The 11,038-nt window shown below is 56.3% G+C and overlaps 1 protein-coding gene across 4 annotated transcripts; it reads right to left on the minus strand.

Annotated features, from left to right (window-relative positions):
• Nucleotides 1–2,317: 2,317 nt before the first annotated feature.
• On the minus strand, nucleotides 2,318–10,452 carry RBM42 (RNA binding motif protein 42). 4 transcript variants are annotated; one of them, XM_084770394.1, is made up of 11 exons: nucleotides 10,338–10,452; nucleotides 10,161–10,306; nucleotides 9,760–9,895; nucleotides 8,407–8,491; nucleotides 8,238–8,312; nucleotides 6,679–6,744; nucleotides 6,427–6,602; nucleotides 5,624–5,956; nucleotides 5,273–5,390; nucleotides 2,639–2,833; nucleotides 2,318–2,554 (listed from the first exon to the last, which is right to left on the minus strand). In XM_084770394.1, exons 2-11 carry the CDS (start codon nucleotides 10,286–10,288, stop codon nucleotides 2,442–2,444), a joined length of 1,425 nt encoding a protein of 474 aa, XP_084626520.1. In that variant the 5' UTR covers nucleotides 10,289–10,306; nucleotides 10,338–10,452; the 3' UTR covers nucleotides 2,318–2,441. The 4 variants fall into 4 exon arrangements, with proteins under 4 accessions (XP_084626520.1, XP_084626521.1, XP_084626522.1 ...); XM_084770395.1 differs by having other exon boundaries at nucleotides 10,161–10,340; nucleotides 10,375–10,435; XM_084770396.1 differs by having other exon boundaries at nucleotides 10,161–10,340; nucleotides 10,372–10,429.
• Between the last annotated feature and the right edge of the window lie 586 nt (nucleotides 10,453–11,038).

Genomic DNA, 11,038 nt, shown 5'->3' on the forward strand with positions numbered 1-11,038 from the left:
TTTCCATCTCCTCCCTTTACTTTTTTAGTTGCAGGGAGAAAAGGGGGTTTCAGGGTCAGGAGGGCTGGACACCAGGAGAAGGGGAGCCTTAGGGTTTGGGGGCTGAGCAGTCTGTGCCAGGTGGCAGGGGGCTAAAGGGCACTTCCTGCCAGGGAGGGAGGCCTGCACCCCCATGGCCAGACTGGAAAATGTGACGTCAGAGAGAGTTGTAAAGTAAAGGGGGGGGGGATGGTGGAGGGGGTGCACGCGCCAGAAACGGAAGAAATCTGACACCTCTCCAAGCTTGGCTTTGTCTTCTTCCCATCCTCACACCCTAGTCTTCCTTAATTCGGTCCCTAATGCAGGGTCCTGATGGGTCTCTCTGGGTTACTCCCGGGTGTCTCTCTGGGTTACCCCCGTGCCTCCTTCCTGCACGTTGCCCTGCACCTCTGTCTTTCGGCTTGGGCCTCCCCGGCTTCTTTCTGTAAGGTGGGCTCAAGGCATTTCCTTCCCGATTCTTTTTTCTTTTTCTTTTTGAGACAGAGCCTCGTTTTGTGGCCTTGGCCTTCCTGTAACTCAACTTGTATAGCAGGCTGGCCTCAAACTCACAGAAACCTGCCAGCCTCTACTTTTCGGTGCTAGGATTAAAAGTATGCGCCGCTGCCACACCCAGCCCCCACCCCCACGCTCCCCTTATTTTTTGAGTCTGGGTCTCAGACTAAACCCTTGGCAGTTCCTCTTCCCCATCCATTCAGGCATATGCCAGCTCAGGAATTTCGTTTTGCCGGCTTTTTGAGACAATCTTGCTATGCAGCCCAGACTGACCTTGGACTCATGGTGATCCCTCTGTCTCAGCCTCCCAAGTGCTGGGGATTTGTATGCAGCACCAACTGTAGTGTCAACCTTTGGGCGTGGCTTTATGCCTAATCCTTGTCTCAGCATCTTGGGCTTAGTGCTGCCTTCAGAGCAACGTCTGAACTCTAGGTCCGAGGTCGAGAGGGTACTTGTTCAAGCTTGCAGCTAGCTACAGACCCCAGAGACGCAGACAGCTAGTGGGTTTGGACAAGGAAAGAGAAATGGGGACGCAGATGCCTCTAAGAGATACTGAATGGGGCTTGGCAGAGACACTGCACACACTTGAGGCCCAAGAGGTGAGGAAGACAGGGTGAAGAGATGGTGGTACACACCGGGGTCCCAGCACTTAGGAGACTGAGGCAGGAATGCAAGCTCATGGCCAGGCTGGGCTACAAAGCTAGCTCCACATTCCGGATGTTTCTACCCTGAGGTCAGTCAGTCCGTGGGCTTCCCAATCCACAGCCTAACCATTGCAGGCTGGCTGGCTGGCTTGGGGTCCATGGAGACAGCGTATCACGAGCTCTAAGAGCTGTTGGTAATCACAGAGGCCCCAGCATTGCACAGATCCTGGGACAGATGGGAGCCTGCCATGGCGGCTGTGCACCCTAGATTCCCACAACACCCCACCTCGGTGCCAAGAGCACAGGTTGGAGTCAGAAACATAGACCCAAGCCAGACTTGGCTTTAGCCTTGCCACAGCCCTCCTTCCTCAGACGGAATGGACTAAGCTCACCACACACTTGAGAAAGTAAGAGGCTAGAGTGAGGGCAAGGCTCTGAGGGCAGGGTGCCTACCTAGTATACACGAAATCCCAAACCCTGGGGGTCAACCCCCAGGACCCTATACACTTGGTATGGTAGTACATAATTATGTCTAGAGATCTGCGTCTCCAGCCTCCCCTCTTTAAAACTTATTTTCGTCTTATGCGCACTGGTGTTTTGCCTGCATGTGTATCTGTGAGAAGGTGTCAGATCTTGGAGTTAGAGACAGTTGTGAGCTGCTGCGTGGACACTGGGAATTAAACCCGGGTCTTTTGGAAGGGCAGTCAGTGCCATCAACCGCTTGGCCATTTCTCCAAAGCCCTGGGTCCCCCTTTTAAAACAAGTTCTTGCTATGTGGCCCAGGTTGGCCTCAAATGCTTGCTTCTCCTGCTTCAGCTGCCCAAGTGCTTGGAGTATAGTTGTGAACCGCATCCAGGTTTGAGGTCAGTCAGCGGGAGCGATGGCTCAGTGAGGAAAGATGCTTGCTACCAAGTCCAACAATCAGCTCAACGCCTAGAAGCCAGCCTACCCATGTGATGGAAGGAGGGCACGCAGACACACACACACACACACACACACACACACACACACACACACACACACACACACACACACAGTAATGCCACACAGCAGCAGCTGGACACTGCTCGTCTGCGTGGATGCCCTCAGGTGGGTGAGGGAGGCCCTCCCTGTGGCCAACAGTTTCTACATCCAGTCACGGATGGAAATAAAGGTAAATTTATTGAAACTGGTTTTGGGACGGGTAGGAGGACAGCAGGGGGTTTCCCACAGACAACTGAAGGAGCTAGCGCCCGGCCGGTGGGAGCCGGTGCCCAGCCACAGACCCTATCTGAGGCCCAATTTTTTCTTTTCCTTCTGCTTCTTGCGGACCACATCCAGGTTCCGGTCTTTCCACATGCTTTTGCGGAGCTTGATGGGGCGTGAGCCCACGTACTTCCCTGTGGGGATCAAGGGCACCAGGTCAGACTTGGGAGGTCAGGCTCAGGTCAGCTGCCCACCGTGCCCGGGAGAGGTCCACTCACCGTTCATCTCGCGCATGGCACGCACATAGTCACTGGGGTCCTTGAAGCTGACGAAGCCGTAGCCCTTGGTTTTGCCCGTGCGCTTGTCACGGATCACCTTCGCCTTGAGGAAAGACGGGAAGCGGCTGAAGGCACGAGCCAGGATGTCGTCGTTTACCTCGTTGCCCAGGTCCCCGCAGAAGATCCGGAAGTCGTCTAGGGGATGGAGAAGAGAAGAGGTCAGGGTGTCCCCACGCGTGCTCCCCCTTCCAGCCCCACCCCACCCCGGCCCGCAGTGCTAACTGCCAATACCCATGTAACAGGGCTGCCCTGTGACAGGCAGCCTGCTAGGTGAGCACCGGGGGCTCTCCAGGCCGTTTCCTACTGAGGCAGAGGGATGGCCTTCCTGCCTGACACACGCCAAGCAGATCCGGGGAGTTCAGGCACCTAGCTTCAGAATCGCCCCCTTTTTCCTTCTCAAACAGAGTCTTCTTATGCAGTAGCCCAGGCTGGCCTCGGTGTGAAAACCACACCAGGCCAGAGTCCACACCTTTAACCTCCAACAGCAGTCTTCCCTCACCTGTCTTAGCTGCAGCCTTAGTCCCTTGAGCCCCCGGCGCTCACCAGCCTTCAGGCACAACAGCCCACTCTCCCTCACCTGGGCTGCCTCTGACATGTGCTTGACTCCCACACTGACAGGGACACACAGTCTGCCCCTGCTCTAAGGGACCTCTACCACCGTCCCTGGCTTACCTGGTGTGCCTGCACCTCGACTCTTAAATTACATCTTCCTCCTGAGAAATAGGGACGTGAGGCTCGAATGACCAGGTAACTGTGCCAGGTCACAGTAAGAGCACCCCAGGAAAGGAGGCAGCGGTCGAGGGCAGGCTGGGGTGAAAGGAGTTTTGCTTTGTCCTCAGCTATGGCTGAGGCTGCCTCACGGTTTCCATGGTGTTTAAAGATACTATTTGAGAGTGAGTCAGGCTACCCCAGGAGGAAATAGTCTGACAACCTGGAGACTGAGATTCTTCTAGCAAGGCTACTGACCTAGCAACTTAAAAAAAAAAAAAAAAAAAAGGAAATTGTCGGGGATTGGAGAGGTGGCTCAGAGGTTAAGAGCATCACCTGCTCTTCCAGAGGTCCTGAGTTCAATTCCCAGCAACCACATGGTGGCTCACAACCATCTATAGTGAGATCTGGCGCCCTCTTCTGGCCTGCAAGGGTACAAGCAGGCAGAGCACTGTGTACATAATAAATGTTTTTTAAAAAACGTCATACTATCATATACAAGGCAAATGTGGTGGAAAGACCATCTTCATTTAAAAAAAAGTTGAAGAGATGTGTCCTTGAAGCCCCAAGCTAACCGACCCCTCAGCTAAAACCTTTTTTTGGAGGGCAGAGGGAAGGGTCTCAGTATGTTGCCCTGGCTGGCTGTGAACCTGAGTGCTAGGGTCGAAGTGTGTATCACCTTGTCAGGCCAGCTAACACATCTTTGAGGCATGCACACTTCACACTTCTTACAAGACCCACTCTTCCTGCTCAGGCTGAGGACCTGGGCAAGGTCTGCAGGGGAGTTCAAGCTGACAGAGGTGCCACCACACCGTGTCCTGCCCACCTGGCTGTGTGTTTCTGAACCTGGGCCAGCATGCAGGGTGCTGGCTGGAAGCCAGATGCTAGACACCCTCTCCCCACAGCTCTGCATGGCTGATGACTCATCTCTTCTGGGTTTAGAACTTAGTTAGCGTCTTTCTTTTTTTGGTTTTTCAAGACAGGGTCTCTCTGTGTAGCCGTGGCTGTCCTGGACTCTCTCTGTAGACCAGGCTGGCCTCGAACTCACAGTGATTCTCTTCCCTCTGCCTCCTGAGTGCTGGGATTAAAGACGTGCAACACCACCGCCCAGCTGCTAGCTTCTTTTTTACGCGCGCGCGCACACACACACACACACTTTTTTCTTTTTTTTTTTTTTGAGACAGGGTCTCACTGTGTAGCCCTGATGGACCTGGAAGTCATATGTAAGCCAGGTTGGCTTTGAACTCACAGACATCTGGCTATGTAGCCCTAGCTGGCCTGGAACATGCTATGCAGACCAGGCTGGCCTCGAACTCCCAAGAGATCTGCCTCCCTCTGAAGTGTGTCACCTTACCTGGCCTGACATTTTTCTTTTTCTTTTTTTTTCTGAGACAGCGTTTCTCGGTGTTGCCCTGAACTCAATTTGGAGACCAGGCTGGCCTTGAACTTACAGAGATCTGCCTGCATCTGACTCCCCAAGTGCTGGGATAAAAGGCGTGCGCCACTGAGCCTGGTCAATATTTTCATAAGAAGTTGAAACAGAATCCTTTTGACCTTTAGCAGGCCTGGCTCCCCACATGTAAGGGTCTGAAAGCCCTCGGTAACAAACTGGGCATGGTGGCTCACATCTGTAACTCCATCACTCAGGAGACTGATCCAGAACGATTCAAAGTTAAGGCCAGCCTGGGCTGCAGAGAGAGATCACCAAAGCCCTAGAAACTGCTCGCCACCCCCAGCAGTGGTGAGGCCGCCCTGCCCTCCAGGCCCTGTGGAGTCACCTGCTTCCTTGCCCTGTTGGGGGCTCAGAACGCTCAGTGCAGCCGGCCCTTGGACGCCGGTGTCCAGTCGCTCACTCTGCCTACTCACCTGCGTCCCACTCCAGCAGGCTGGGGTCCTCCCAGCTGCTCCCCGCCGCTGTGCGAATGCAGCGTTTCAATTTCTCTGGCTTGCCTTTCTTCTTGTCCTCCCCCAGTGGCTCTGGGACCTGCACGGGCAGGGACGGGCGTTAGAAGTTGGGTGCTCTGCACTGCCTCTAGCCCTGGGGCCTGCCGTTCAAGTGCCAGCTCTGCTATCTGCTTCAGGATGTGGAATGTGAGGGGCTGCCTCCCCAGGTCCTCACCCGGCCACCCTCTGGCCAGAGGACTGTGGTGCCATGTGTGCACAGTCAAGGCTTCTGCTCTCGCTGCCCTGTCCCCTCTCTGTACGTTCCCTGCTTACCTCGAGGGCCATGAGGCCAGGAGGGGGCTCAGGCCGAGGAGGCCGGGGTCGTGGACGAAGAGACAGCAGCTCAGGAATTCGCAGTGGAGGCAGCAGGCCACGTACCACCTCCAGGGGGAGGGGCAGGGGCTCAGGCTCAGGCAAGGGCATGGCCAGGGCCAGCGGGAGGCTGGGGCCAATGACTGCAGGGCCAGCGGGGGCTCCTCCTGCCCCAACAGCCACGGCTGCGCTGGCTTCCTCCAGCCCAGCTGCTGCGCCCACCACTGCCTCTTCCTTCTCCTTCAGGCCTAAACCAAGGCCCAGGCCCAGCTCTCGGGGAGCCGCTGGCTCTTCCTGTGGGCAAGGGGAGGGTGTGAGTGGTGGGCATCACAAGGCTCCCATCTTAACACTCCCGAGTGTACAAAGCAAGGGTCCGGGAGCCAGGGAACATGGGGCAAAGAAGCAGTCAGCTGCACACAGAGAAATAGGCAGCAAAGGAGAGAGACATGGGTGAACGCACACAGGGACAAGAGGGCATGGAGGTAAAGCACAGGTGTTTCTCTTCACACGCTCTTCCACACAGGAGGAAGCTGGGCATGGTCCACACGCCTCACCGCTCGGGACCTACAGGGTGCAGTTAGCCTCAGCTACATAGCAAGGTCTTGCCTCCAAGGAGCAAAGAAAACACAGATTTTTGTCACACAAAACAAAAGGGGTACAAAGACACAAACAACGCTGGGGAAAGAGAGACTGAGATGAAGCACGTCAGGACTGGGGGCCCCCACCCACTGTACCTTTACCCACAGCAGTCAGTCCCCACTCACCAGGGGGGGCCTCAGACCAGCCATAGAACCCAGAGGTGGCCCAGGGGCTCGAGCCATTGGTGGTAGCATCATGGGTGGTCCAGGAGGCCCAGGCAGAGGGGGTCCAACCAGGGCCTGGTGTGGGGGCCTCAGGGCCATAGGTCGGGGGCCGCCTGCTGCAGAAGAGAGAGCAGAGTCTGTCAGGGTGTTAGCTGGGGAGTTCTAGGGCTTAGGGGAAATTGCTTGGCAGGGAGCATGACCCTGGCCCCTCACCTGCTCTCTGCAGCACGTGGGGGACGAAGGCTGGACGCAGGATAGGGGCCCTCTGAGGGGCCACAGCTGTGGGAGAGAGAGATGGGGGTGTCATGGGGGAAAGGGACGCTTGGGGCAAGGTGTCTGTGTGGGTCCTCTGAGCACCCAAGAAATCCTGGAGAAGAGGCTGTGGACCCTTCTGGGAGATGGGGCAGTCTGGCCATTGCTTCACTCAGCAAAGTGACTGAGAGGATTTCCTGTGGACCAAGACTCAGGTGAACAGCAGACCACAGGGTGTGAGGGAGCTCTTGGTCCAGGATAGGAGGCAACCCATGCATTGGCGGAGCAGGGCAGCCTAGGGAGCCGTCAGAGGCCAGAGCACACTGACCCAGCCAGGCGGGACGAGAGGCCTCCAGGAGAATGGGACCCATGAGCCAGGACCTCAGGATAATGGGACTAGTCAAGCAAAGGCTGAGGAGAAATATCACCTCCAGGGACAGCATTTATAAGGAAAACGCTCCCGTCTGGTGTAGGTGGGGACATTCCAGAGGATATGTGGGGGCTGAGGAGCCCCAGGGGGAAAAACTGGGGGGCATCAAAACAGCCTTCCTGGCTGAGCCATGGTACCCTTCTCAGGACACAGCAGGGTAGGGAGCTGGGCAGGGCGACCCAGTCAGCCTTTCACTCTGGTAACTTAGTAAAGAAGAGATGCTAACATTCAGACACTGTCAGGTAAGAAAGACAGACAGGGACAGAGACACGCCCGTGACTGTAGTACTCAGCAGGCAGGACAGAAGGATTTACATGTGGCTGCCAGCCTGGGCTGCAGAGCAGGGTCTTCTTTCTCAAAGCCAAGGGCTTGGATGCCACTTGGTGTGGCGCACATTCGGGGCCCTGGGTCCATCCATCCCAGCACAACAAGGGCATAAAAGCACTATAGAACGCAATCAACCAAATTTTATATCTGACCGAGAACACATCTTACCACACATTCTCACAAGTATGTCACAAACCCGGCTGTACGCAATGTGTGTGCGTACACCCCAAACAACAAGAGACCACGAGTGTGGGGGGACGGCTGCGTCGAGTGACACGGAGCAGAAGAGAGAAGCAAGGTTCCCTGACTCCCTCAGACACCTCAGCCATGCTGGGAGCTCCTGAATGAGCTGGGGGGTCTGCCTCGACCGCACAGGACCAGACCACAGAAGGTCCTGACTGCGACTGAGTCACCTGGGGCCAGTCTGGACAGCCTGTCACCCCTCAGTGGTTGTATGTCATGCTTATCATGTGACAAAAATCAAGAGTTCTGCCCTTTGCAAAGCTTGCTAGAAGGTGCTCAAAGCTGGGAAGACACCGTCAAGGCTGTCACTGAGGAGTGACAAGAAAGGAAGAGGTTTGAGAGGACCAAACGGAGAACAAAGTGACTTGAGAGAACCAGGAAGCACATGGTTAGTGTGTGCTACACAAGGACAGCATCAGGATGGAAGAAAGGGTCTAAAGCAGATGCGGGCAAAGAGCCAGAGCTGCTAACCCTGAACAAGCTAACTTGGCCAAGCGTGAGGTCCTGGTCCCCAACCTACCTGCTCGCCTCAGGAACATGGCCTCTCGAGCCTCGGGACTGTCCAGGTGACCACGATCAGCAGGGCCAAAGCCAACTGTGGGGAGGAGAGATGAGGGTGGTGGGAGGCAAGCTCTGGGTAACCCTTCTTACCGCCCTGCCTGACCCAGGCCCCCGGCTTCGTTACTTACCTGGGCCCACAAAAGGAGGGCCTCCCACCATGGGAGGAACCACTGTGGCTGCAGCCGCCGCCCGGGCCTCCAGGGTCTGTTGGACCTATGAGGAGAAGGAGGCCTGGCTCAGAGATGCTAACGGGTTCCAGCCGGCCCCCCAGAAGACTAGTGACCGGTCAGGCTCTGCTTCAAGGCCCCTTCACTAGGGCTTCTGGAGCCACACTGAGTAAAGCTATGATTAACATCTTCCAGAAACATCTCTGACTCAGCTTCCCTATAGCGCCAGGTCCCATGCGAGGATTGGCCAGGCTGCTGGTTCATGTCTGAGTGCAGGCACGTTTAGGGGGTGGCTGCAGACAGACCCTGCACTATCTTAAATAACCTCCAACCTGTCCTCCCTGTTTCCCACGTCCATCTCACCCAGATTATTAGCCTTTCTTTCCATCTCCTCGGATTTACCCTTGCCCTGTTTACTATATTATTCAGACAGCCAAAGCCACCTGGTTAACTTTTTTTTTTTTTTTTTTTTTTTTTTTGGTTTTTCAAGACAGGGTCTCTCTGTGTAGCCTTGGCTGTCCCAGACTCACTTTGTAGACCAGGCTGACCTCGAACTCACAGCGATCCGCCTGCCTCTGCCTCCCGAGTGCTGGGATTAAAGGCGTGCGCCACCATGCCTGGCGTTCGAGCACTGTCTTAATCTCCACTTTCCCACATGTTCACTCCTCTGCAGCCACTGACCTCTCTGCTGTTGCTCGAAAGAAGATGACTCTGAGCTGTGTCTCAGGGTCTCTGCACAGACAGCTCTCTGCAGTGGGTAACATTACTCCAGCTGTCTGCATGGTCACATCATCTCCTTTTTATCTTTGCTTTACTAACAGCAAAACAAAAAGGCCTTCCCTGACTGCTAATAAAACCTGGCCCTTCTTAGCCAGGCAGGTGGCGCACGCCTTTAATCCCAGCACTCGGGAGGCAGAGGCAGGTGGATCGCTGTGAGTTCGAGGCCAGCCTGATCTACAATGTGAGTCCGGGACAGCCAAGGCTACACAGAGAGACCCTGTCTCGAAAAACCAAAAAGAAAGAAGAAAAAGAAGTCTCTGCAGAGGCTGAGCGCTGAACTACACCCCAACTCGGCGAGTATAAACTTTAAAGAGGTGCTTATATAGAACATCCCACTATTTCAGAAAGTTCTACCGGACAGGGATAGTGTTGCATAGACGCTTCCAATGGAATTAAATATGCTTTGTCTCGCACCCTGAGCCCCTAGCACACGAGCTATTTGTCACGCCAGCCAAACCCCGTCAATCCCTCCCCATCTGATATAAAAACCCTCTTTGGGATCGAAGCACCCGTAAGCTGCAGCTCCCGCCTTACCTGTTGGTATGTGTTGGTGGCGATAATCGGGCGGATCACAGGAGCTGCTGGGACCTGCATGGCCTCTACCGTGGGCACCGCAGGCACAGCGGCTGGGATTCCGGTCACCGGGGCTCCCAGGACTTCTTGCTCAAACCTAGGGGAGGACAAGACACCATACAGGTCAGGTCCTCTCACCATGGCTGGGGCGCTGGGGGCCACATCGCGACAGCGCCTTCACCCTAACCAGACGCCTCCCCGCCCCCCGTGTCTCCATGCCCCGCGCCCCTCGGGTCCCCGTCGGGTCCCCTGACCCCCTTAAAACGGAGCCGCAGCTCAGGCCTCTGAAGACCCGGAGGCTCCAGGGTTGAGTTGGGTTTGCCCGGAAACCGCTCTTTAATTTCTACCCCTCGGGGCCTTACAGAGCCATCTCCGCCTCCATTTCTTTCAAGCGTTCCTCGCCGCTCTTGCCCGGGATGCCGACAGCAGGCCCCGGGACCACGGGTCCTCCCGCCACCGGGAGTCCCGGCGCTGGCCCTGCCCCGGCCATCGCGAATGCCGCCGCCGCCTCCACCGCTCTCCTCAGCCGCCGCCGCCGCCGCCTCCACCGCTCTCCTCAGGCGCCGCCGCCGCCGCGGGTTCCACGGCCCTGGCTCTTTAGGGTGGGAGCGGGCCGATGACGTATAGACTAGCGCGACGAGCGCGCCGCATGACGTCGCCGCAGGCTTAAGAACGGCGGCCAATGAGACGTGGCCACACCCCCTTCCCGGAGCCCAAGCCAATCAGAGTGCCGGAAAGACGGGACCCGGAAGGGCCTCGCAAGTGTCAGAGCGCGGGGGGGCGGAGGGGAAACCGGGTAGGCCACGCCCTCACGGAGGCGTGTGGGCGAATGAGAGCGGGCAACGTCACTTTGACCCACCCACCCCCGCTGTGGAAGCCGGAAGTGTGAGGAGGCCCTTCCTGGAGTTTTGTAAACACGGCCAAGTCGGTCTCCTGTTCACCTAACCCGGGGCGGGACGCTACCGGGGCCGGCCGCGGTCCGCCGGGCAGAAAGGCGACTGGCGTGCCTGCAGCAGGACGCGCCCTCCTGCGCGGGCCTCTCCTGGATCCCACACACTGACTTCACCGGACGTAGCTCTCTCGGGTTTTCTCAGTTACTGGGGTTAAACTTTTTTTTTTTTTTTTTTAAATAGAGGGTTGATCTTTTTTTTTTTTTTTTTTTTTTTTTTTGAGACAGGGTCTCTCTGTGTAACCCTGGCTGTCCTGGATTCGCTTTGTAGACCAGGCTGGCCTCGAACTC

This window comes from Acomys minous (assembly GCF_964271855.1).
Source record: "Acomys minous genome assembly, chromosome: 20".
In the NCBI taxonomy this organism is placed as follows: domain Eukaryota; kingdom Metazoa; phylum Chordata; class Mammalia; order Rodentia; family Muridae; genus Acomys; species Acomys minous.